This window comes from Manihot esculenta, chromosome 10 (assembly GCF_001659605.2).
Source record: "Manihot esculenta cultivar AM560-2 chromosome 10, M.esculenta_v8, whole genome shotgun sequence".
Lineage (NCBI taxonomy): Eukaryota > Viridiplantae > Streptophyta > Magnoliopsida > Malpighiales > Euphorbiaceae > Manihot > Manihot esculenta.
Window position 1 is genome coordinate 24,238,933 of NC_035170.2, and position 27,556 is coordinate 24,266,488.

The window sequence follows — 27,556 nt, forward strand, 5'->3', positions numbered from 1 at the left end:
CCGAGTACTAGCGAACCACAATATCCAAGGGTCCGGTCCTAATTAGCAATTGTATCCGATTCTGAGTCAGACAAATTGTGCAGAGCTAGTGGACCTGCGAGAAAAGGGCTTCCCGTGTGAGACGAGGTGGAGCCGCCCGAGTACTAGCGAACCACAATATCCAAGGGTCCGGTTCTAATTAGCAATTGTATCCGATTCAATTGCGACGAGGACGTCGCAAATTTAACAGAGAAAAATGTAAGAATCAGCAACTTGTTCCCACGTTGAGAAATTACGGCAATTTCAAATTGTATATAATAGTTAGGGTTTATATATTATCAATTTAATTAGTAATTTGCGGAGCGAGACTCTTTCTCACAAGACGGGCAGCTGAATATTACAAAAACTTTACTTTAAAAAAAAAAATTCCGAATTACTTATCCCAAGTATATTATTTTGTTTATTTTGTGGAAAAAACATCAACATTCATAATCTTTAAATATTGCTTAGCATTGTCATGTAGTATTAGATAACAGATCAGCTAATATGCATTTTTCAGCTCGTAGTGGAGACAGAAAGAAATAGAAAGGCGAAGATTTCAATGATTTAGTGTTAAAAAATTCATATAGAATAATCAAAATATTTAATTAAAGATTAAGGTCGGATTTCACATAGCAAGAAAATGAAACATATTCTTGAAATTCATGCTTGCCATGGCTTTTTTATTTTTTCCTTTTCCTCCCAAGGTTTTCAAACCCAAAGTTTATCTCCCAACAATGGTAGCTTCCCTTCAAGTTCTCATGGCTGCAATTTTTCTCTCTCAAATGAACTTACTAGCAACTGGATTATCTTTCGACTTCACTGGTTTCAATGTTGGTGACCTTAACATTTCTTACGAGGAAGCCTACCCTGCGGACCAAGCCATTCAGCTTACAAATAACATGAGAGGTGTCAATCCTCAAGCAAAATTTGGCCGAGCCACATACTTCAAATCTATGCAACTTTGGGACAGATCTTCAGGTAATCTCACAGATTTCAATACCCATTTCTCTTTTGTCATTGATTCTCAGGGCAACAGCATATATGGAGATGGATTGGCCTTCTTTCTAGCACCTGAAGGTTCAAAGCTTCCTCCCAAGCAGACACAAGGCTGTAGTTTAGGTCTTACATTTGATGGACAAGAATTAAACACTTCTTCAAATAGATTTGTTGCAGTGGAATTTGATATTTTCAGTAACGATTTTGATCCTCCGGGCGAACATGTCGGTATCAACATCAATTCTCTGGAATCTGTAAACAATATTACTTGGTTTTGTAGCATAATGACAGGGAAGATGAATGATGCTTGGATTAGTTATAATTCTAGTACACATAATCTAAGTGTTGCCTTCACTGGAAATGACACTCTGAAGATGCAATACCTTAGTGAAATCGTTGATCTGAGGGATTATCTCCCAGAACGGGTTACTTTTGGCTTCTCAGCAGCAACAGGAGAGCTTTATGCTATTCATAGAGTTTATTCGTGGCATTTTAGTTCAACGTTGGAAATTCATGAGAAGAAACCTATTCTAACACCTCCATCAGAAGCTCCTTCACCTATTTCGGATTCAAATCCGACAGAAAATGGAAAAAAGAGAAGATTACCAGTGCTTCCAATGTTGTTGGGTGTTTCAGGTGCTTTAGTTGTCGTGGGTGGCTTGATTTGGCTGTTTCTTGTTTACTGGAAGAAGGATGAAGAAGTTGGCCATGTCGTGGATGAGTACATGGAAGATGAATTTGAAAAGGGAACAGGGCCAAGGAAATTTTCATACCGAGAATTGGCTCGAGCTACAAATAATTTCAAGGATGAAAAGAAGTTAGGAGAGGGAGGATTTGGTGGGGTTTATAAAGGATTTTTAAAGGATACAAATTCAGACGTTGCAGTGAAGAGAGTATCAAGGTGGTCTAAACAAGGAGTCAAAGAATATGCAGCAGAAGTAAAGATCATCAGTCGACTAAGACACAGGAACCTAGTGCAACTCATTGGCTGGTGTCACGAAAGAAACGATCTCTTACTTGTTTACGAGTTCATGCACAATGGAAGCTTGGATTCCCATCTTTTCAGAGAAATAAGCTTGTTAACCTGGGAGGTGAGGTTCAGAATTGCTCAAGGCATAGCTTCAGGATTGCTGTACTTGCATGAAGAATGGGAACAATGTGTTGTGCATAGAGATATAAAATCCAGCAACGTTATGTTGGATTCAAACTTCAACGCTAAGCTCGGAGATTTCGGATTGGCAAGGATGATGGAACATGGAAAAGGTTTGCAGACAACAGTATTGGCAGGGACAATGGGCTACATGGCTCCAGAATGTCTGACGACAGGCAAGGCCAGCAGAGAATCTGATGTGTACAGTTTTGGGGTGGTGGCTTTGGAGATTGCTTGTGGAAGAAAACCAATAAACACCAAGGCTAATGAAGAAGAAGTGCATATGGTTTCATGGGTTTGGGATCTCTATGGCCGAGGGAAGCTGCTTGAAGCTGCTGATCCAAGATTATGTGGTGATTTTGATGTGCAGCAAATGGAAAGGTTGATGATTGTTGGGCTCTGGTGTTCTCACCCAGATGAAAATTTGAGACCTTCAATTAGGCAATCGATTCATGTGCTTAATTTCGAAACTCCATTGCCTGATCTTCCATTGAAGATGCCGGTGCCGATGTACCTGAATACAGTGGTGAAGCCGTTCTCTTTTTCCTTGTCCTGTGGTCCTACTCTTAGTAAAGGTATTCGAAATCAGTCTTCAACTAATAGTTATAATGCTAATTCCTACTCTTTCCGTTGAATTAATGACATTAATTAATTTTTGTAAGTTTTTGTTGAGTGTTTCTACTCAAGTTTGGAATGTTAAAGTTTCTCTTCACATCATACGTTTGTTAAATTTTGTTTTCAATGCTCTGTTTCACTCCCTCTCTATTAATTTTTTTTTTGTGCCAAGCCAAAAGCTAAACTTTATTAGAGTGACCATTCGATCGATTCGATTTAAAATCAAACTGAATAAACTAAAAATTAAAATTTCAGTATCTATAAAAATCGAACCGAATTGATTTTAATCAGAAATCGAATCCAACTGAACCGATCCGATTTGATTCAATTCGGTTCAATTTAAATTTTTAATAAATTTTTTATTTTTTACACTTTATTTTTAGTATTTTAAAATTTAATTGGAATATTTTAACTTTAATACAATTTAATCTCCCTATATTATTGAAAATAATATACTATTATCACTAAATCAGTTCGGTTTAATTTTTTTGATTTTTTTATCAAAATCAAACCGAATTGAAATAATCAAAATTTTTAAAATTAAAAATTAAAACGAACCTAAAATGAATAAAATTAAACTAAAATTTTAAATTAATTTAGTTCGATCGATTTTTTCGATTTAAACCGAAAACTGCTCGCTCGTACGTTTTTAAAATATCAAGAGACCAAGCTCAGAATGTCACATAAAAAATTATAAAAACTTAAATGAATATGCAAATTTTTACGCATTATAGTTAAATGTTACTACTTTTGTATAATAAAATATGCTAATTTTTTTTATTTCTCTTAAATTATATATTATTTTTAAATTGTAATTTATTTATTAATTTCTTACTATATATTCTTTTAAATATACATTAAAAAATAAAATTTATCATTTTAAAAATAATTTAATATTAAAAATATAAGTGAGGATTATATTGAAAAAAAAACAAATAAAATTTATTATTTTAACTATATAATTATATTTTCTTGATTCATATAAAAATTAAATATGTAAAAAGAACGATATTTATGTAAAAAAATAAAATAAAATTTTGCTTCGACTCAATTTGTTTTGATCAATAAATTCAATGAAGCGTTATTCTTAAAAAAAGATAACAAAATAAAATTCAAGGTTTCACATATTTGAATTTGATTTCAGTAATAAGCCCAAAAAAAAAAAATTTATTTGACATCCAAACATTAATCCAGCCATGATTTATTTTATAAAAAAATAATTTAAATAAATTTTTATAAAATTATATATGATTTTATTTTTATAAATAAAAAATTTATAAATTAAAAAAATTTTCAATCCTAAATAATAAAATTAATAAAAAAGAATTGATTTAAATTTTTATAAAATCTTTTATTACGAGGATTATATATATAAAAGGAAACCATTCAATTTTGTTTTTCAATTTGATATCTTGTCCTAATTATAAAAAGTACAAGTTAATTAAAAAAATGCTATAAATTGAAGCTTTAATAATAAAGTTAAATATTTTTAATTGTTATAAATATCACAAAAAGATTAAATTAAATCTAGAAAAATTAATGAAAAATTACAATATAGTCCTTAAAATTTTATTTAACTAATAAAATAATCTTTGCATATTTTTATTTTAATAATATTCATTTTTGTTAATCTCATTATTTATTTTCCTATTTCACTTTTGTATGCATATGATAGATTAATAAAAAAATTTAAAATATAAAAATAATAAATTAAAATATATAATATTTCATTTAATTTAATATTATTGATATAAAACGAAATTTTCCATTCACACAAGTTATATGTTGAATATAAATATTTAATAAAATATTTTAATATATAATATTTATGTAAGAATTTATTTATAATAAATATTTATTTAATATAATATATTTAAGATTACATATAATAAATATAATATAAAATAGATTTGCTTTCAATATGGAAGCTTAGGAGGGAAGTAAAAGACATAATCCAAAAGAAAGGAACTTTGCAGCCCATGAAAGAATCGAAAATATGCATTTAAAGTAATGATTATTTGTAGCTATGTCGGGAGGACAATGGATAAAACAAACCATTTTACTTATTATAATATATTTAAAGTAGTAAATCCATATATTGGATTATAATATTATAAAATTTATAAAATAAAGTTTATGGCGAATGGACCTATCAACATACTTCTTTTTGTCAGACGACTATTTAATTTTTTTCGATGTGCATGTTAATAGGGCTGCGAGGTGATTGGATCTACTCTCCTACCTCTTGTTATGTCAGTGGGTTAGACTATTTTTTGGTAGATCTGCGTGTGTAGTCAGTCCGGACTGCTTTAGAAATTCCTGATAGACTTTGAGTCTATATATTTTTTTAGAATTCGGTCTCACTCCAGACGTAAGAATTCGGATGTAAAAATCCCAACGGTCATCAAATAATATCCAATATTAAGTAAAATTTTCTAATTAAAGTGTTTATTATAATTTTTTTAATATATATTAAAAATATATTTTTTTTATAAAAATTCACTTATTTATATTTTACCATGACCAAATCTAAATAAGTATTTTCCTATTTTACAAATCATTTTATAAAGATTTTTAAATTTTTTCTTTAAATTTAATTATATATAATTAATTCAAATTCTAAATTTATAAGAATTCTTTTATTTAAATTATTTTTAATTTTTATTTATAAATTAAACTCAAATTTTTTATTTTAAATTTAAAAATATAAAAATAATCTTATTTATTTGGTTTTTTATTTTTTATATATATTTGTTGTAATTTACATCCTTTCATGGAAATCATGGCATGGAGCCAAGATTTTGCATTTTCTTTCTCAAGAAAGATGAGAGAAACTGCGTACCGTCCGTGTCCATTCGAATTGATGGAGACAAATACTATATTGTATGTTATTAACACATTCTATCTCATTGCCTAGCAAATTCATATCCAAGTTTAATACTGTTCTTCACTTTCCATTTCATTTCCATAACCTATTTTAATAATGTGATCATGATAACCACAGCTATGGCGAATTCAACGTTTTGAATTGTGTCCCCATGATTCTATATATACAAAGAGCAATTCTTGTTACTTTCATCCATGTTATACATCTTCTTCTTTGATTATGATAGTCTTGTTTCTTCTCTTCTTCCTGAGAATTCCTCATGTCTCTTCTTTATCATTCAACTTTCCTAGCTTCGATTCAAGCAACCATGACATAAACTACGAAGGAGATGCGTCTCTTTTGGATTCTGTCATCCAGCTTACTCCAAACCAGCTTTCTCAAACTGGTCATGCCACATATGTGGAACCCATGCATCTCTGGGACAATGCCTCCGGCAGCCTCGCAGATTTCACCGCCAGCTTCTCTTTCTCCATTGATTCACAGAACAATGCTTCACATGCTGATGGGCTTGCGTTCTTCATTGTTCCTCCGCAATATAGAATGCCTGATGAAAAGCAAGGTAGCGGTATTGGTCTTGCCAGTGGTAACCTGACCTTGAACTCAACAGCAAATCCATTTGTTGCTGTCGAGTTTGATACTTACTACAATCCCTGGGATGATATGGATGATGATCATGTGGGTATTGATATTAACTCCTTGAAGTCTTTAAAAAGTGTGAAATGGTACAGTAGCGTCATGGATGGGAGGGTAATGGATTCTAGGATTAGTTATAATTCTAGTTCCATGAATCTCTGTGTTTACTTTACAGGAATTTCAGAAAATATCAAAGTTGATCAGAATCTTTGCTATGAAGTTGATCTAAGGGGATACTTGCCTGAATGGGTTCTTCTGGGGTTTTCTGGTGCAACTGGGGCGAATAGTGAGTTTCATAGAATTCATTCATGGTCTTTTGATTCGAGTTTTCAACCACATAAAAACAGTACGACCACTCCCTCTCCTCCACCTCCAGACATGCCAGTTCCCATTTCCACCGGAAAAGATGAAAACAAGGCAGGAAAAATTGCAGGGGTGGTGATCGGCTCACTGGGTGCTTGTGTTATAGTTTTTCTTGGTATCTGGTACTTCAGGCACAAGAAGAAGAGCAAAACGAAACCATATGCTCATCCCATAGGCTCAGTACAAATGAGTTCCACTAGTGTTGGAAATATAGAGGAAGCAGAAGTTGATTCATTCGTTGTGCAATCCCAAGACAATGAATTTAGAAGGGTGACTGGAGCCAAGAAGATTCCATATGAAGCCTTGATTTGTGCAACAAATAATTTCGATGAGAATGAGAAGCTAGGGGAGGGAGGATTTGGCGCTGTATTCAAGGGATATCTGAAGGATCTGCGCATTTTTGTCGCGGTTAAGAGGATATTCGTGAGCTCAATTGTAGGAATAAAAGGCTATGCAGCTGAGGTCATGATCCTCAGCCAGCTGAGGCACAAGAATTTGGTTCAACTCATTGGTTGGTGTCATGAAAGAAAAGCAATCCTACTTGTTTATGAGTACTTAGAAAATCGCAGTCTAGATTTTCATCTATACAATGAGGAAACCTTGCTGAAATGGGAGCAAAGATTCAAAATTGCCCAAGGTTTAGCTTCTGGCTTGCAATACCTGCACCATGGATGGAAAGAAAAACAATGCGTGTTGCACAGAGACATCAAGCCTAGCAATGTAATGTTGGATTCAGATTTCAATTCTAAGCTTGGAGATTTCGGATTAGCTCGGCTTCAGGACAACGACGGGCGGTCTCAAACATTACAAGGTGGCAGCCGTGGATACATTGCTCCTGAATGTTGGGACACTGGAAGATCGATCAAAGAGTCAGATGTCTTCAGCTTTGGCGTTGTGGCATTGGAGATTGCTTGTGGAAGAAAACCATTTGTACAAAAGGAAGATGGAAGCCAAGTTCATATAGTAGAGTGGCTTTGGGAGTTCTATGGAAGAAGAAAGCTGATCGAGGCAGCTGATCCGAAACTTGAAGATTTTAAGAGGAAACAGATGGAATGTTTGATGATTGTTGGGCTCTGGTGTGGTCACCCACACTACGCTTTTCGACCATCAATGAGCGATGTCATTGATGTCCTTAATTTTGCTGCTGACCCTCCTGAGCTTCCACCGAAATTTCCAGGTCCAGAACATTGTCTTTATGCACAAGGATCATCGACTGTCTCATCTTCTATTACTGCAACTTTCATAACAGCTCCAACCCAACATTCAACTTATGATTCCCAATCTAAGAACTCAAATTTCACTTCTCCTACATCTCCTCTCATTATGAACCAAGTTAAGTCAGGTCCATCACGTACTCAAGATATAAATATATAAATGTTTTATATATGTGATGTAATACACATGATGATGATATAAAATTTTCAAATAAATTATATTTTGGTCTCTAAAATTTAATAAAAATTTATAAATTAATCTCCATTTTATTAAAAGTTGTTATTTAATCCATAGAATATATTACTACTTACCATGAAAAATAGTTAAATCATTATTATTATATTATATATTTAGGCACGAATTTATTATATGTATTAAACTGTATAAATTAAATTGTTGGCATATATGAAACTACAGGGATTAAATTATAAATAGATCTATAAAAATAGATAAAATGACTATTTAGTCTCTATGACTCACTAGTTGATTTCTCGGTTTTTAAAAATATATTAAAACGCTCTAACATTAGGGGTGAGCAGTATTCGATTCAAACCGAAAAAATCGATCGAACTAAATTAATTTAGAAATTCGGTTCAGTTTTTAATTTTAAAAATCTTAGTTATTTCAGTTTGTTTTGATTTTAAGAAAAAAAAATTGAAAAAACCGAACCGATTAGTAAAATTTCGATTTTCATTACACTGAAATTTCAGTTTTCGATTTATTCAGTTTTAAACCGAACCGACCAAATGTTCATCTTTATATGGTGTTTTAAAAAGTCTAATAATTAATCACTCTGTTAATTTTAGTCGTTAAATATTAAAAAAAAATCTAAAATGTCCCTGATAGATTAATCAATTCCAATTAATAAGTTTTAAAAACGTCACTCAGTTTTAAAAAATTTAAACTTTTTAAAAAGTCATTTTAAAAAAATTTAAATTTTAAAAAATTTGCGAGATTGATTAATAAATTTTTCAAAATTATAAAATTAAATAATAAAATATTTACTTACAAAATTAAACAGAAAGACGAAGTAATAAACTTTTTTAAAACGTCAGGAACATTTTAATATATTTTTGCAAATCAAGTAATTAACTAGTAAATTTTATCATATTATAAGAATTAAATAGTAATTTTTTCATAAAAAAAATCTTAACTATATAATAACTGATTAATTTGTTTTTTTTTTAAATAATTCTAGAAACTAAATAGCTAGCACATGAGTTAATATGTAGGTATTACTAAGCTAGAAAGATTGAATCATAGTTTATTTTAGAAGAAATTTGGTTAATTTACTAAGTTTTCCAGAATTAATTTTAAATAAATAAAATTTTGATTTTTTAAAAGGGTGCATGCGGATTATTGGATTTGAATTTGTAAACGGGTATATATTGGGAAGTGGTTAATTGTTAATTTGCAATAGATTTTAATGTAAAGTATTTCAATTAATATAAAATTAAGGTAAGATAAAGTATATAATTTTAATAAAATATATAAACTTTATTAATGAATTTAATAAATATTAATTAATTAACTCTTGAAAAAATCATTAACTTATATATTTTTAATTAAAATCGAACTGAATTAAAATTTTTAAAATTAAAAATTAAATTAAATTAAAATAAATAAAAAATTTACTGAATTTTCAATTTATGTTAAAAATAATTGACAAGAAAGAATTATGTATTTTATTAAAAATAAACAAATAAGCTATTTTAGCAAATAACAATAATAACGAACAAGTAATACGATAAATAAATGCACGAGAAGTTGCCAGGAAATAAAGGGGACAGTTTAATTTTACGGCAAGGTATCCTCAGACATCCGAACACAGGCAAGAAAACAAGACTCAGTAATAAAAATAATCACTTTGACAAAGACATCAACTCTTTTATTATTCTCCATGGCTGAAGATTGAAAGCAGGGCTTTAGAATTGATGATAACATCTATGAGCTTGTTATAATTTTCCAAGAATTTTCTTGGATGCCCATCTCTGCTGCCATGGACATGTCTTCTTCTATTACAAAACTCTCTTTCTCTTCGTTCATTCCTCTTCATATTCTTTAATAGTCATGGTTCTTATTATATTCTTTGTTCTAATCTCTCCTGCCAATGCATTATCCTTCAACTTCACCAGCTTCAACGACAGCATTCGTGACCTAAAATATGAAGGAGACGCGTCTCTCGTAGATTCTGCAATTCAGCTCACCGAGAACCTGCCTGAACTCACAGGCCATGTGACATATTTGGAACCCCTCCATCTCTGGGACGAAACCTCAGGCAATCTCGCTAGCTTCATCATCAACTTCACCTTCTCTATTGATGATCAAAATAACGCTTCACACAGTGATGGGATTGCGTTGTATCTCGCTCATCTAGATTATCAGATACCTGATATCCAACAAGGTAGTGGGATTGGCCTTGCCAGTGGGAACCAAACATTAAACTCCACAGACAATCCATTTCTTGCTGTGGAGTTCGACACCTTCCATAATGCATGGGATGAAGACGATGGTGATCATGTCGGTATCGATATCAGTTCATTAAGATCTTCTCAACATACAAGATGGTATAGTAGTCTTGATGGAAGAATAACGGAAGCTGGAATCAGCTACAACTCTAGTTCCAAGAATCTGTGTGTTTACTTCACTGGAATAACAGAAGGCATCATTATTCCACAGGTTCTTTGCCTTGAAATTGATCTAAGGAATCACTTGCCTGAATGGGTTGTGGTTGGTTTTTCAGCAGCAACAGGAATGTTCTCCGAGTTCCATACCATCCACTCATGGTCTTGCAATTCATATTTCTCTTCACTACCACTACCTCCTTCCTCCTCTTCACCACCACAACCTCCTTCCTCCTCCTCACCTCCGCCTTCCCAGATTCCTCTGCGTCCTCCCAAAAATGATAGATACAAAGTGTTAATGATCGTAGGATGGTCAGTTGCTGGTTTGTTTTTGGCAATATTGATCGTTGGAGTGATCTTGTTTTTCATTTTTAAGAACAGACCGAATACAATAGAGGGACAGAATCCAGTTCCAGGTCATTATGGAGGAGGAGGAACAGAACCTGGTCCACCACAAAATCAGTTCAGCGAGATAGAAAATGATACAGCCATAAATCAGAATAGAGAAGCAGCAGGAAATGCAGCAGCCACAACTCAAATTGCTAGAAATTTAGAAAATGGTTCTGCCACTGTTCAGAGCAGAAGTATAGAGAATGAAGTAGACAGTGCTCAGAGCAGAATTGAAATCCAGAATAGAGAAGAAACACAAATTGATTCATCCAGTGCTCAAAGTACAAGGGAAATAGGAGTTGATTCATCATCTGTAAGAAGCTCAGACATCTGTTAATGCACTGTATGGGCTCAATAAAATTCAAGCTACAATTCCTGATTTGGAAACGATAAAAATTAGTTTTTTTTTTTCTTTTTCTTATATTTATCTGGTTTTGAACAAATGGGTATAATAGTAAATTAATTCATTACAAGTGAATTTTTATAATTAAGACCAAATACATATTTTTGCACAGAATCAAGAAATAAAAATGCTTAAACACAGCAATAATCAACCCTCTACAAATGGGTCAGCCCAAAGTAGGGATTTTGTAGGAGTAGCTATGATGGCTGTCTCAATTTCATACACCCGCCAGCCATCAACAGAGCAAAGAGTGAAGTAGACAGTACAATTTCTCTTACATCCAACTCTGCTTGCTAACACAGTCGTACAACGATTGGCACCCACAAACAATGTTAGATCCCCAAGGCTCTCCTTCTTAATCCGTGTCAGGTTACCAATATTAAGCTTGCACATTTCCACGTAATCCACCACTTCAATAGAATCTCTAGAGACTAGAAAGACTAGCAAAATCTTCCCTTCTGATTCTACCATATATTCTCTGAAATGCTTACACGAAACAGAAGGAACAGCTATTTCTTACCTAAAGCTATGATTCCGACATCAGAATCCATGTCTTCTATTACTGCAAGAGTTTCCTGCAAACTCAAAGCATAAAACTTTTCCTTAAACTAAATGCGATTAATGAATCACAGAAGTGTTAAAGAATTGAATAATTACATAATCTAATACTACTTTGTCATTTTCATAATAAAGTCATGTACTAACCGTTCCTTTCAAGTATCTCAAAAGCCACTTCACAACTTTCTAATACTTTTTCCCTGGATCTGACATATGAACATAATATATATCAAACTCCTAACTACAGAAATATAAGGTACTTTTGCTATGTGATCATGCTCCATAGCTGTTTTTGGTGATTGCTCTTTTGACAATTTGAGATGGTTAGCCAAAGGCGTATTTTTGGGCTTAACATCATCAATTCTAAACCTGGACAACACCTTCTCAATATATTGCTCCTGGGACAAATTTAAAATTCCAGCAAACCTGTGCCGGAAATTCTCATCCCTAGAATCTGCTTTGCTACACCAAAATCCTTCATTTCAAACTCTAATGACAGTCTCTCCTTAAAATTATTGATCTCCTCCATACTTGATCCTGCAATTAATATACCATCCACATACAAGAGTAAAATAACAATTAATATAATAACACTCCTCCTTTTCACTTCTGTGAAAACAGTTTCTGCATATGAAAGAGTCAAACTTCTTATACCACTGTCTTGGAGCCTGCTTCAATCCATACAAACTCCTCTTGAGCTTGCACACTATGTATTCCTTACCAGGAACCTCATATTCCTGTAATTATTGCATGTAGATCTCTTTCTTTTGATTCCTATGTAAAAATATTATTTTTATATCCATCTGCTCAAAGTGCAAGTTCTCTACTGCAATAATATTCAGCAAAATTCTGATTGTGGTTAGTTTCACAACATAAAGGAATATTTCAGTGTAATCAATACCTTTTCTTTGTGAATACCGCTTAACCACCAATCGGTCTTGAACCTAATTTTACCATCAGTTTCATTCTTAATCCTGTAAACCCACTTGTTCAACAAAGTTTTCTTTCCTATAGACAACTTAATTAATTTCCAAGTGTCATTCTTCTCAAGTGACCATATCTCATCATCCATGACTTGCTCCTACTTGATTGAATCCTTCAACTGCAAAGCCTCATCAAAGGATTCTAGTTTTCTTCCATCAGTCAACAACAAATAATACAGGAAAGATGAATACCTTTTTGGTGACTTGGCAGTCCTAGTAGATCTCCTCAATACTGGTGCAGATGTGACTGGCTGCTGTTCTGGTTCTACAACAGTGTTTTCTGAATTCTCCTGTGGTCTTACTACAACATCACTAGGTGAAATTTCCTGTAACTCAACCTCAGCTCTCACTTCTTTTGTATCTTCAGATTGCACCCAGACATGTTCTTATACAGGACATTCTTATCAAATGTCATATCACAGTGTCTCAAGATCTTCCTATTCTTGTCATCCCAAAATATATACCTAAACTGATTTGAACCATACCCAATGAAATAACACTTCAAAGCCTTTGTATCAGCTTGTTTCTCTTTTCTAGATCAATGTGAATATAGGTAGTATACCCAAAAGTCCGCAGATGAGTAAACTTGACCTCCTTACCCGACTAAACTTCTTCTAGAATCTTGAAATCCAAAGAACTGAAGGTCGTCTATTTATCAAATATGCTGCTGTTGCGTGTCGAAACCACAAAAAATAACCTATCGATAATCAACAAATATGAATTGCATATGGAGTGAATGGGATCGAATCCACAAGGAATTGACACTAAGAACTTCTAAACAATGACTAGAAAAATAAACAATAAAAATACAAAGTGGTTTTAATGATGAGTTAAAATAAAAACCTAAGAAATTAAAGAAAGCGATAATTAAAAGAGAAATAAATCAATGTAAATAAATTCTAGTTGAAGTGTAGGATCTATTTCAGCTTGAAAATTGATTATCGATACAAAAATACTTTTATCCATTCCAATAAATTAGTTATAATTATGGAAGAAACTCCACATAACCAATCTCTCTTTAGATTTAAATTAATTAGAAAACGTTCACTAATTAACCCTAGCAAACAAATTGTCGAAATAAAATTTTTGAGATTTTATTTATCAACCGCCTTAAGAATTAGAGAGACCTAATTCTAACTGACCAGCCGTGTGGTGAGTTTAAGTTAAATCATGCAATTTCTTAGTGGGTTGCATTAATTGTTACTTGTTGTTCGAATAATCTAAGCAATTACGGACTTCAAACATTCAAACTAACAATATATTACTTTGAAATTAAAAACAATGGGCCTTATTGATCAAGTAACAAAACAATAATAATATGAAGAACATAATTTGCATAAATATTGGAGAATAAAAGATGAACAATTGTGTTTAGATCTCACAATTCATGTATAAACTAAAATTTCACCCTAACTTCAACCACAAATAAAAAGTTTAGTCACTCATGACTTTCAAAGAAAATACAAAATATAAGAGAGAATTCAAGATGAAGGCTTGGTGCTGAAGAAGAGTTATATGTTGTTGTCCTCAATGATTGGCTTATATAGGTGCATAACCCTAGTAAAGTTCTTTTGGGAGTAGAAATTTTTTTTTGTTTGGAATTAGGACTCCTTCCTTCAATATATTTCTTCCAAGTATAAAACTCCTTGATTTGAGGATGATTTGGTACCGTACTGAAGAAGGAGAAATTGCATGGGTCTCGCAGCTTTCAATGAGGTGTCCTGGTCCTTTTATTTTCAAATTTGGATTTTTCTCACTCACTGTCAAATTTTGTGCTGCATGTTGATTTGCCTAGTGGTTTGGGCAAATCGCTGGTCAAGTCCACCATCTAAGAATGGTTAAGTTAGTTTGCGGGCCTGGGCCATTCTTGGCTTCTCTGCAATATAATAATCCAATAGGTTTGTCCAAATCGCTGGTCAAGTCAATTTCAGCGCTTTTAGATCATTTTTTTATCAAATATTCTTCTCTTTTTATTTTTTTTGTGAAATATAACAAAAAGTATAAAATTAGTCAGAAAAATACTCAATTTAATGCTAAGAATAGTATGAAAAATTGGTTAAAATTACGTTCGATTAGCTACTATGTTCAATGCATCTGCCCAAAATATTTTTGGCAACCTAGCACGTAGCCTCATGCTTCTTGCTCACACATTTAATGTTCTGTTCATCCTTTCAGCAATCTCATTCTATCTTGCGTTGCCAGAAGCTGTTTCGATGCACCTGATTCTCTCATCAGCACAGAACTTCTTGAATTCCGTAGAATCATACTCTTCTCCATTATCAAATCTTAGGCATTTGATCTTTAACCCAGTCTGATTTTTCAACTTCAGTCTTCCATCTCTTAAAAGTGGCAAAGATATCTTATTTGTGTTTCAGAAAGTAAACCCATACCCTCCTACTAAAGTCATCAATGAAGGTAACATAGTATCTCGAACTATCAAGAGAGAAAACTAGGGATGACCCTCACACGTCTGTATATACTAGTTTTGACAGTTCTGCCTTTGGTTCTCTGATAGCCTTTGTGAAATTGACCCGTTTCTGCTTTCTCAAAACACAACTCTCATACAGACTTATATCAACAAATTTCAACCATTGCAAATACCCTTTCGAAGCTAGCATCTTCATCCTTTTCTCGCTCATGTGTCCAAGCCTGTTATGCCATAGACTTAAGCTCGATGTACTGTCAACCGCAACAACCATATCCGAACACCATGCAGTAGTGTATAAAGTTTCGAATTTTGTACACCGTGCTATCACCATAACTCTTTTTACAATTTTTCATGAACTCTCCCCAAATACTGTTCTATAACTCGTACTATTTAGTTGGCCAATAGAGGTCAGATTCTTCTTCAAGTCAGAAATATATATGACATCCTGTAGCTTCCACTTACCTTTACCTGAGGTTTGGATACATATATCCCCCTTTCCAGTAATCTCCAAGACTTTATTAATAGCAAGATACACCTTCCCATAATTTTCAGACTTGAAATTATAGAATAATCATCTGCTTGGAGAAGAATGGAATTGATGCACCTGAATCAAGTATCCATAAGTCAATCGGATTGTCCACACTAAGAATTAAAGTATCACCAATGTTATTTGCAGAATATATAGAATCATCATCTTTATGAGACTTGTTCTTTTGGCCTTTCTTCTTCTTAGATTTAAGGCAAACATTTTCAAAGTATCCTTTTCTACCATAGCCCCAACAAACAATGTAATACCCGGCTAGAGTCTGGCATCGGAATTCTACAGTCCGGTGGAATCTCGGATGTCGGAACTCTCTAGAAGGGTAATAGATATGTTTTTCTAAAGTGTTTTAGTATGTTTAGGAATGGACCAGAGGAACCAAAGAGATCAGCAGTGAGCACTGCTTCAGAGTTAGTACAGAGTCAGCTAGAGGTGAGTGGAACTAAACTTAATCTTTTTAATTGAGAAATCAATTGCATTTAGCATGTTTCATGCACCATGAATATGCAATAGGTTGATTGCATTAGAATTCACGAATATGTTGCATTGCATTCTATATTGTTGATGTGGATGGATAGTGGATGATCCATTAGTCCTTGAGAAAGACCAGGTGCACATTCTACGCCCTGGCACGAGCTATGAGAAAGACCAGGTGCCCATTCTACGCCCTGGCACGAGGTATGAGGAAGGCCAGGTGCCCATTCTACGCCCTGGCACGAGTTTAGTATGTCGGGACTATTGGTGACACATTTATCCTTGCTGTGAATTGTCTGTGATATGATGCATTTCATATGAGCATGTTTATTAACATGTTTTTACTGTTCTACTCACTGGGCTAGTATAGCTCACCCCTCTCCCTTAACCCCAGTCTTGCAGGCTCAGAGTATAGGGGGAGTCAGAAGAATACATGAAGAGTAAATAGTGTTGTAATAGCATAGTGTGGACATGTATTTTTGTAAAGAGATGTTTTAGCAGTGTATAGAGTTCAGTAGTGTGCTTGACCCATTTGTATTGTAAATCCCTTTTTGTATACATGGTTGGGTATGTAAATGTGTTTTCTTGATGAGTATGAAAACCAGGCTTAACATATTATCAGTGTTAACCCATCTAGAGCAATGATGAGAGCTCTAGTAAGGGGTTTCTGTAGTACAGAGATAGTGCAGGCACAGGTTGAGCCTTGGTACAGAGCAAAGTTTTATGTTTTTGCAGAAAATGTATGATCATGTATGGGATTTTACAGGTATACAGAGAGAATAGTAGGCTTGCTACGGGTCCCGGCGACCTTAAGTCTATTTGGATCCTAGCGCCGGTAGCGGTCCGGTTTCCGGGTCGTTACAAACAACCTCATTTCTTCCATGAGATTTCTCCCGCCTCTTGACTTCGATCGACCATGTTTACTATGGTCTCCCTTCAACTTGCTCCTGCCCCTACCCTCGACACTGAGTGTGTTACCCATATGAATGCTCTCGCTCATGACAACATCCTAAACTTCATCAAACTTTAACTTCTCAGACCCATGTGAACTACTAATTGCAGAAACAACAGTATCCCACGACTCAAGTGGAGAGGATAATAAAATTAGGGCTCTTATTTCATCATCAAAATTAATCTTGATAGAGCTTAATTTGTTAATATGGTTCATAATAGATTCACTTTCAGAAATCTCCAAATTAAACAAATGACGCATCAAATATACCTTGTTAATAGCCAATGGTTTCTCATACATGTTCGCTAGAGCTACCAGAAATCCTACAGTCGTTATCTCCTTAACAATATTGAAAGCAACATTTTCTTGCCAATATTAAACGGATCAACCCAAGTGCCTTTCGATTCTTCAAATCCCAAACTTCCTATTTCATAGTTTCTGGCTTCTCCCTTGAAAGGAGTTTATGGAGGTTATTCTGTTATAGATAATCTTCAATCTGCATCTTCTAGAAATCAAAATATGTTCCATCGAAATTCTCAATTCGAATCTTCAGGCTTTCTATTGTCTTTTCAGATTGTAGCGATACAAACCAAAAGCTCTAATACTAGTTGTTAAGAATCGAACAATTACACAATCTAAAAATAATCACAAAAAGAAATCAATACACAGATTTAACGTGGTTCATCAATTTGGCTACGTCTACGGTGGTTAGAGTTTTCTTATTTCTCTGTGAGTTTTTGAATAAAATATAGTAGAAGTGTTATATATTTATATGTTCAGGAAAAATACAAAAAGACAAAATAGTTCTAAAAAAATTCGCGACCATGGGATATGGTGTACAATTCGTAATACATTATTAGATTTCATATCCTAACAAGAAGATGGGTTCATTCATTTAGATCAGAAGAGAGAGGGTCAATGATGGTATCCTTTGCTTTCCATAAAGGCAAAAACACGTTCCTTCATTGTTCAACTGCTAGATCTCTTATTACATAATATGGTGATGAAATTATGCAATATGGACTCGATACTACTTTACAGACTAATATTCCATGGGAGCATCCAAGAAAGTGGAATTTGGGATGCGAAGGAGGCTTTCTTTCTCTTGACCAATACTAGACACAATCCTTTTTAAACCTGATGTTGAAGGTGCAAGGTTGATTATCAGCAGGTTCTTGATCGTCAAAGGCGAGTTGAAGCCATGGTGGTGAAGGATTGGGATTGCACTTGCTTGGTTCTACTCTACAGAACTTAGTCATAGACCCAGAAAAGATTTTTTGGATAAGGGGTGGTTTGCCTTTCTATTAGGTAAATAAGTTGCTGTGGAAGATCATGCCATAGCTTTGGAGTTTTGGCTTTTTTGTTACATGATGATTTGAGCTGGTTTTTGCATTTATTCTTCTCCTTCCTTACCATAGCTGCAGAGAAATGTGTGTGAGAGAGAACGGGCCAATGTTATGTGTTGATAGAAGAGGTGTTAAGATTTGATTATAAAATCATAAGTGTTGGTTTAGTTCCTGGTTTAATTCCTAATATTGTGTTATTGTTAGTAGTGGCAAATAAAACCATATCTGCTGCAGATTAGTTGCAGATTTTTAGGCCATTTAGTTTTGTTCAGTTTACTTTGTAATGCCTATAAAAGGCTTTGTTTTTGTAATACCCGGCTAGACTCCGGTATCGGAATTCCTACCGTTCGGTGGAATCTCGGATGTCGGAAGCCTCTAGTAGGGTAGAATCATGTTTTCATAAAATGTTTTAAGGTATTTCATGGTTTTAAGTAAAATGGAAATGAGTTTTTGCATGAAAACAACCTTGAAGGAAAACTCAGGTTCGGCTGCCGAACCTCAAGTTCGGCCGCCGAACATGCATGCCTTCGGGAGCGCCTTTAGGCCCCCGAAAGCATAAGTGAGGAAAGTCTAGGTTCGGCCGCCGAACCTCAAGTTCGACCGCCGAACATGGCATGCATGCGGAGGCACGTTCGGCCCCCGAACGTGGCCTGGCCAGCCAGTATAAAAGGGTCCCTTAGCCGAAAACGGGCGAGCTTTTTTCCCCATTTCCGGCCAAGGTGAGTTCTCCGCCACCCCTCACCGATCTTGAGTCTTTTTCTTCAGATCTTTCAAGTTTTTCACTAGTTTTCATCTTGTTTTGAAGATTTCTGAGTTTTGAGCAAGTTTTGGGAGCTTTGAGGTTCAAGAACTCAAAATCTTCCACCTCCGAGTTTAGGACGTCTAACCCTCGATCTTCAAGAGGTAAGAGTCGATCTCTAGCTTACATTATGTTTTAAACAAGTTTTATGCTAGATCTATGGGGTAGAATGCATGTTTAGCTCATGGTTAGGTTTATGGGTTTTATATGTGTTTATGGACAATGTGAGTTGCTTGTGTGTTGTAGTTGGGGTTTTTGATGGTTTGATGCCCCTAGGAACTTGTATGCTTGTGTATGAGTGTTGTAGAATAGGTTTATGCATGTTTGGATGAGATTGGAGGCACAAATGCATAGGGGAGCTGAGTTTCTGCCATTCTGGGCGAAACAAGGTTCGGCAGCCAAAGGAACTTTCGGCCGCCGAACATGCTTGTGGAGGCAGCCTTCGGCTGCCGAAGCTTGCCCCCGAAAGGAGACTTTCGTCTCTGTCTGGGACTTTCGGCCGCCGAAGGTGCCGCCGAACATGCATGAGTTTCGCCTCTGTCTGGGAGTTTCGGCCGCCGAAGGTGCCGCCGAACCTGCCTGACTTTCGGCTCTGGAGGGACTTTCGGCCGCCGAACCTGCCGCCGAAAGTGCCCTGTCCAGCCCTTCCTTGCATGTTTTTCTATGATTATTCCATGATGTTTTAGGGGGTTTTTGGGGAATAGTTTAGAGTTATGTTCAGGTATGTTTGGTCCCTCATTTGAGTCCACCTGTGTAGGTTCGGACCCGAGGAACCAAGGACCCCAGCAGTGAGTCTGTTGCCCCAGTGTCTGGTCAGAGCTATCCAGAGGTGAGTGGAATAACTTATTATGTTTTAAAGCAAAGCATGAACTTTTTAGCATGTTTCACGCATCATGAATGCCATGTGATGAATTAGGTTGCTTGCATTAGAATTCACGAATATGTTGCATTGCATATTTTTATGTTGATGTGGATGAATGTTGGATGATCCATAGCCCTCGATCTATGATATGACGATGTGATATGTACGGTACGGAAAGTAAGACCAGTGGGACCCATTCTACGTTCGCTGGCACTATGTAAGAGAAAGACCAGGACCCATTCTACGTTCTGGCACAGTTGGACACTGTTATGTTATGATATGTAAGGGAAAGACCAGGACTCATTCTACGTTCTGGCACAGTTGGACCATGTAGAGGGCTATTGGTGACAAGTTCATCCTTGATGTGATTAGCTGTGATGTGATGCATTCCATGATCCATATGATTTAAATGTTTTTATTATTCTGCTCACTGGGCTCTAGTAGCTCATCCCTCTCCCCCTTTTTCCCAGGATTGCAGGTACAGGGTAGACCAGGAAGTTTACAAGAGTAATAAAGTCTGATGTATGTAATAGATAGTGTGGACATGATAATTGTATAAATGTTATGTAAAAGTACAGTTTCAGTCATGTAATGATATTGAGGATTAGATATTGTGCTTGACATTGTGTATGAGGTATCCCTCTTATCCCTCTTATTACATGATCAAAATGTTTTATTATGTTCATGAAAGCCAACTCATCTTATGATGTATCGCCCATTGGGGCATTGATGAGATCCCACAGAGGGATCATGATTATGATTATGAGTATGTTCAGGTTGAGTTGGATGTATGAAAGAAAAGTTTTAAATTTTTTATGTATGTTGTTGATCATGTATGGGATTATACAGGTTTACAGGTTTCATGTTAGGCTTGCTACGGGTCCCGGCGGCCTTATGCCGACCTGGATCCTAGCGCCGGTAGCGGTCTGATTTTCGGGTCGTTACAGAATGGTATCAGAGCCCTAGGTTCATAGGATCGGACCTAGAGTGTCGGGCTCATAGATGTTCTAGAAGGTCAAGCACAATAGGAAGATCATGTCCACTAGGATAGAATGTGGAGTCCTGTCTTGTATGATGATGTGAAATGCCATGATTATATACATGTGCATTGATGCTATGATATGAATGACGTATATGTGATGAGGGTTCATGTGTTCCCACATGAACCATATGATGCTAATGTTTGTATGATGTGTACTGTTTTTCAGAAAACAGGATGAGAGGAACTCGTCGATCTGCACGATTGACTGGAGTGCCACCTGAGGATGAAGGCACGAGCGCCCGTCCTCCTACGTTGCCTAGGGCAATGTCTTGTAGAGCCAACAGAGAAAGAGTGTCAAGGGACCCTAGAAGGTCTTTTGATGCTAGCAGAAGGGGGACAGATAGAGGAGGAAGTTCTTCAGATGTGAGGGAGGTTATGGAAGAGGATCAGAGGAGGGATGGGAACCTGGATGTGAGCATGGAGGAAGAAGGGACAGGGGAGTCTCAGGGAGGTGTTCAGGCCTCGGGGTATGGTTTTCCACCCCATTATCCACCCTTTCCACAGGGTTCAGGGTATCCGATGGGAGGCACATCGGATTACTCCAGCTTTAACCCCTACCCTACCTACATGCCTTATCCACCTTTCTATCCACCTTACACACAGTACCCAGCTTATCCACCCTCACCCTTCTATCCAAACCCGGCAAACCCCACCTCGGGGAATGCTGCGCCCCCACCTCCACCACCTACAGAACCAGCAGCCCCAGTTACTCAACCTCCTAGACCTAGCTCAGTTGATGGGAGCAAAGTAAAGATGACAGATTACCTCAAGCTGGATGCCCCCAAATACAAGTCAGGGGATGACCCCTTTGAATATCTGAGAGTAGTGAAGACAATAACTGATGAGCTAGGGGCGAGTGATAGCAGGGCCATTCAGATGGCAGGGTTCACTTTAAAGTGCAAGAAGGCACGGGAATGGTTCAAGTGTTATGTGGACCCGAGACTAGACGGTATGACATGGGAGGAATTTGCGAATGAGTTCGCTGGATGGGCTTTTCCAGACAGTTCCAGAGAACTGAAGATGATTGAGTTTGAGCAACTGAGGCAGACAGAGCACATGAGCATGGAGGAGTTCACAGATAAATTCTTGGAGCTATTGCCTTTTTCAGGGCAAGCTCTAGATTCAGACACAAAGAAAGCCAAGAGGTATGTTATGAAGCTGCATTCCAGGTACTCCTCGTTGATTCAGTCAGTTGAGAGGGAAAGTTTCCACACTGTGGTGGATATGGCTCGAAGAATGGAGGCAAGTGCTATAGTTGAGGGGTCAGTGAAGCAGTCAGTGACCCAGTCTTCAGGGGTTAAGACCCCAGGCAGAGGAGGGCCAGGTCTCTCTTCTCAGAGCTCAAGTAAGAAGAGGTGGGATAATACCACCAAGAAGCCGAAGAAGAATAAGTTTTGGAATAAGCTGAAATCCGGTCTAGGTTTTGGCGGTGGCTCGAGTTCAGGCTCAGATGGTACAGAATGCCAGAGATGTGGAAGGCCGCACAGGGGAGTGTGTCGAGCTGGGACTAATGCATGTTTCAGATATGGACAGGAGGGACACATAGCTCGGGAGTGTCCTAGAGCGCCTTTTATGGGCCAGCCCCAGCAGACAGCTTCTGGTAGTGTGGCACAGCCAGCAGTTCCAGCCACAACTCAGGGCAGTGGCAGAGGTAGAGGGAGAGGGGCAGCCTCTTCTTCTGGTTCCCAAGGTGAAGGTCCATCAGCTCCAGCCAGGATCTTCACCATGACTCAGCAGGAGGCTAACACATCCAACACCGTGGTGTCAGGTAATCTCGTCATTGGGTGTTCTGATGTGTATGCATTAATGGACCCGGGTGCATCTCATTCATTTATTGCTCCGAGAGCCGTTGAGAGGTTGGGTCTGATAATCTCTGGGTTAGAGTGTCCCCTATGGGTCAGTGGACCCAAGTGTGACCCGTCAGTGGCAGTGTCAGTCTGCCAGTACAGTCCAGTTTTTGTTGAGGGAAGATGCCTCTCCGCCGACCTTGTGGTTCTAGATTTGACAGACTTTGACGTCATTCTAGGGATGGATTGGCTATCTACCCATGGTGCTACCTTGGATTGCAGGGACAAGGTAGTCAGGTTCAGAGATCAGAACGGGTCAGAGGTCGTCTTCAGAGGAGACAAGAGGGGTACACCTAGAGGTTTGATATCAGCTCTTCAGGCTCGTAGGTTGCTTAGGAAGGGATGTCAGGGGTACTTAGCTCATGTGAGAGAGCTAGACAGTCAGGTCAGGGAGCCAGCCTCGGTGCCAGTTGTCAGAGAGTTTCAGGATGTCTTTCCAGACGAGCTTCCAGGTTTACCACCTGCTAGGGAGATAGAGTTCGAGATAGAGTTGGTGCCTGGAACTAGACCGATCTCTATCCCTCCCTACAGGATGGCCCCAGCCGAGTTGAAGGAATTGAAAGAGCAGTTGCAAGAGCTAGTAGAAAAGGGCTTCATCCGACAGAGTACCTCACCTTGGGGTGCTCCGGTCTTGGTTGTGAGAAAGAAGGATGGATCCCTCATACTTTGTATCGACTACAGGCAGTTGAACAAAGTCACTACCAAAAATAGGTACCCTCTGCCAAGGATCGATGATCTATTTGACCAGCTAGCTGGAGCGGGTTGTTTCTCCAAAATAGATCTAAGATCGGGGTACCATCAGCTAAGAATAAGGGATGAGGATGTGCCGAAGACAGCCTTCAGGACCAGATATGGGCATTTTGAGTTCCTTGTAATGCCGTTCGGGTTAACCAACGCCCCTGCAGCATTCATGGATCTCATGAACAGAGTGTTTAGCCAATACCTGGATCACTTTGTTATTGTCTTCATAGATGATATCTTAGTGTATTCCAGGAATGCAGAGGAGCATGCCCATCATCTGCGGTTGGTCTTGCAGACTTTGAGGGAACATGGCTTGTATGCCAAGTTCTCTAAGTGTGAGTTCTGGCTGAGGAGCATTTCGTTCTTGGGGCATGTGGTGTCAGAAAATGGTATAGAGGTAGACCCCAAGAAGACAGAAACTGTGGCTAACTGGCCTAGACCCACTTCAGTGACGGAGATCAGGAGTTTCTTGGGTTTGGCAGGTTACTACAGGAGGTTCGTTCAGGACTTCTCAAGGATTGCAGCTCCTCTGACCAGACTAACCAGGAAGAATCAGAAGTTTCTGTGGACCGACCAGTGCGAAGAGAGTTTTGAAGAGCTTAAGAAGAGGTTGACTTCAGCACCAGTTTTAGCTCTGCCATCTAGTGATGAGGACTTTACAGTCTTTTGTGATGCGTCCCGTGTGGGACTGGGTTGTGTACTGATGCAGAATGAGAGGGTGATCGCTTATGCTTCTAGACAGCTGAAGAAGCATGAGTTGAATTACCCCACACATGACCTGGAGATGGCAGCAGTAATCTTTGCACTCAAGATGTGGAGGCACTACCTCTATGGGGTTAAATGTGAGATCTTCACAGATCATAAAAGCCAGCAGTACATCCTGAGTCAAAGAGATTTGAACTTGAGACAGAGGAGATGGGTAGAGCTGCTGAGTGACTATGATTGCAAGATTCAGTATCATCCGGGTAAGGCGAATGTCGTGGCAGACGCCCTAAGCCGGAAGTCACTAGGCAGTCTATCCCACATCACGGCAGAGAGGAGACCAGTGGTGAAGGAGTTTTACAAGCTCATTGATGAAGGTCTACAGATGGAGTTGTCTGGTACAGGTGCCTTGGTGGCCCAGATGAGAGTGACACCCGTGTTTCTGGAGCAGGTGGCTCAGAAACAGCATGAGGACCCGGAGTTAGTGAAGATTGCTAGGACTGTTCAGTCAGGCAATGATAGTGAGTTCAGATTCGACAGCAAGGGGATCCTCCGCTATGGGAGCAGACTATGTGTACCAGATGACATAGGGCTAAAAGGAGACATTATGAGAGAGGCTCATAATGCAAGGTACAGCATTCATCCCGGAGCCACCAAGATGTATCAAGATTTGAAGAAAGTTTATTGGTGGCCAGCGATGAAGAAAGAAGTGGCACAGTTTGTGTCAGCCTGCGAAGTGTGTCAGAGGGTGAAGCTTGAACATCAGAAGCCGACTGGAATGCTTAACCCGCTACCTATTCCAGAATGGAAATGGGAAAATATAGCTATGGACTTCGTAGTGGGGTTACCGGCGACGTCCAACAGATTGGACTCCATATGGGTGATTGTGGACAGACTCACCAAATCTGCTCACTTCATTCCTGTCAGGAGTGGCTATTCTGTGGACAAGTTGGCGCAGGTGTATGTTGATGAGATCGTCAGGCTGCATGGGGTTCCTGTTTCTATAGTGTCAGATAGAGGGCCCCAGTTCACCTCCAGATTTTGGCGGAGTCTGCAGAATGCCATGGGTACTAGGTTGGATTTCAGTACTGCCTTCCACCCACAGACGGACGGACAATCAGAAAGGACCATCCAGACCATAGAGGATATGCTCAGAATGTGTGCGCTGGACTTTGGCAGTTCTTGGAGGCAGCATCTACCTTTGGTGGAGTTTGCCTACAATAACAGCCATCATGCTAGCATCGGGATGGCTCCATACGAAGCTTTATATGGAAGGAAGTGCAGATCACCTGTTTGCTGGGAAGATGTTGGAGAAAAGGCCTTGGCAGGGCCTGAGCTAGTTGAGGTTACCAGCAGAGTAGTACCCATAATCAGAGAGAGAATCAAGACTGCTGCAAGCAGACAGAAGAGTTATGCAGACATCCGCAGAAGACAGGTAGAGTTTCAGGAGGGGGATCTGGTATTGCTCAAGGTGTCTCTTATGAAAGGAGTGGTTCGCTTCGGAAAGAAAGGTAAATTAGCTCCACGATACATCGGGCCCTTCGAAATCTTGCAAAAGATAGGGAATGTGTCGTACAAGCTGGATTTACCTGCTTCAATGGAAAGAATCCATCCGGTTTTCCATGTTTTGATGTTGAGGAAGTTTGTGTCAGATCCGAGCAAGGTTCTTAGTGAGCCTGATGTGGAGGTCCAAGAGGATCTCACCTATGTTGAACAGCCAGTACGGATCATAGACACCTAGATCAGAAAGTTAAGGAACAAGGAAATCCCGATGGTGAAAGTCCTGTGGATCCACCACAATTTGGAGGAATGCACTTGGGAGACACGGGAGTCTATGCTCCAGCAGTACCCTCATCTCTTTTAAGGTTAGATCTCTATGTGTTTATGTGTTATGTATGTATGTTATGTTTTATGCCATGCTATGTGCTAGTTGAGGAACATTCGGGGACGAATGTTCTTAAGGGGGGGAGAATGTAATACCCGGCTAGACTCCGGTATCGGAATTCCTACCGTTCGGTGGAATCTCGGATGTCGGAAGCCTCTAGTAGGGTAGAATCATGTTTTCATAAAATGTTTTAAGGTATTTCATGGTTTTAAGTAAAATGGAAATGAGTTTTTGCATGAAAACAACCTTGAAGGAAAACTCAGGTTCGGCCGCCGAACCTCAAGTTCGGCCGCCGAACATGCATGCCTTCGGGAGCGCCTTTAGGCCCCCGAAAGCATAAGTGAGGAAAGTCCAGGTTCAGCCGCCGAACCTCAAGTTCGGCCGCCGAACATGGCATGCATGCGGAGGCACGTTCGGCCCCCGAACGTGGCCTGGCCAGCCACTATAAAAGGGTCCCTTAGCCGAAAACGGGCGAGCTTTTTTCCCCATTTCCGGCCAAGGTGAGTTCTTCGCCACCCCTCACCGATCTTGAGTCTTTTCCTTCAGATCTTTCAAGTTTTTCACTAGTTTTCATCTTGTTTTGAAGATTTTCGAGTTTTGAGCAAGTTTTGGGAGCTTTGAGGTTCAAGAACTCAAAATCTTCCACCTCCGAGTTTAGGACGTCTCACCCTCGATCTTCAAGAGGTAAGAGTCGATCTCTAGCTTACATTATGTTTTAAACAAGTTTTATGCTAGATCTATGGGGTAGAATGCATGTTTAGCTCATGGTTAGGTTTATGGGTTTTATATGTGTTTATGGACAATGTGAGTTGCTTGTGTGTTGTAGTTGGGGTTTTTGATGGTTTGATGCCCCTAGGAACTTGTATGCTTGTGTATGAGTGTTGTAGAATAGGTTTATGCATGTTTGGATGAGATTGGAGGCACAAATGCATAGGGGAGCTGAGTTTCTGCCATTTTGGGCGAAACCAGGTTCAGCAGCCGAAGGAACTTTCGGCCGCCGAACATGCTTGTGGAGGCAGCCTTCGGCTGCCGAAGCTTGCCCCCGAAAGGAGACTTTCGTCTCTGTCTGGGACTTTCGGCCGCCGAAGGTGCCGCCGAA

The 27,556-nt window shown here is 38.1% G+C and overlaps 3 protein-coding genes across 3 annotated transcripts; all 3 read left to right on the plus strand.

The window, feature by feature from the left end:
- The first annotated feature begins 651 nt into the window (after positions 1-651).
- On the plus strand, positions 652-2,878 carry LOC110625261 (L-type lectin-domain containing receptor kinase IX.1). Its single transcript, XM_021770865.2, has one exon. The coding sequence runs from the start codon at positions 684-686 to the stop codon at positions 2,799-2,801; it is 2,118 nt and encodes a 705-aa protein (XP_021626557.1). The 5' UTR covers positions 652-683; the 3' UTR covers positions 2,802-2,878.
- A 2,871-nt stretch (positions 2,879-5,749) lies between these two features.
- On the plus strand, positions 5,750-8,100 carry LOC110624259 (L-type lectin-domain containing receptor kinase IX.1). The gene has a single exon (XM_043960921.1). The coding sequence runs from the start codon at positions 5,889-5,891 to the stop codon at positions 8,037-8,039; it is 2,151 nt and encodes a 716-aa protein (XP_043816856.1). The 5' UTR covers positions 5,750-5,888; the 3' UTR covers positions 8,040-8,100.
- Positions 8,101-9,852: 1,752 nt separating this feature from the next.
- Positions 9,853-11,335, plus strand: LOC110624260 (lectin 6). Its single transcript, XM_021769368.2, has one exon. The coding sequence runs from the start codon at positions 9,951-9,953 to the stop codon at positions 11,229-11,231; it is 1,281 nt and encodes a 426-aa protein (XP_021625060.1). The 5' UTR covers positions 9,853-9,950; the 3' UTR covers positions 11,232-11,335.
- The last annotated feature ends 16,221 nt before the right edge of the window (positions 11,336-27,556 follow it).

What these genes read in the sequence shown, in the direction of transcription:
- LOC110625261 (XM_021770865.2), top strand. Translation starts at nt 684, where the DNA reads ATGCTTGCCATGGCTTTTTTATTTTTTCCTTTTCCTCCCAAGGTTTTC.
- LOC110624259 (XM_043960921.1), top strand. Translation starts at nt 5,889, where the DNA reads ATGATAGTCTTGTTTCTTCTCTTCTTCCTGAGAATTCCTCATGTCTCT.
- LOC110624260 (XM_021769368.2), top strand. Translation starts at nt 9,951, where the DNA reads ATGGTTCTTATTATATTCTTTGTTCTAATCTCTCCTGCCAATGCATTA.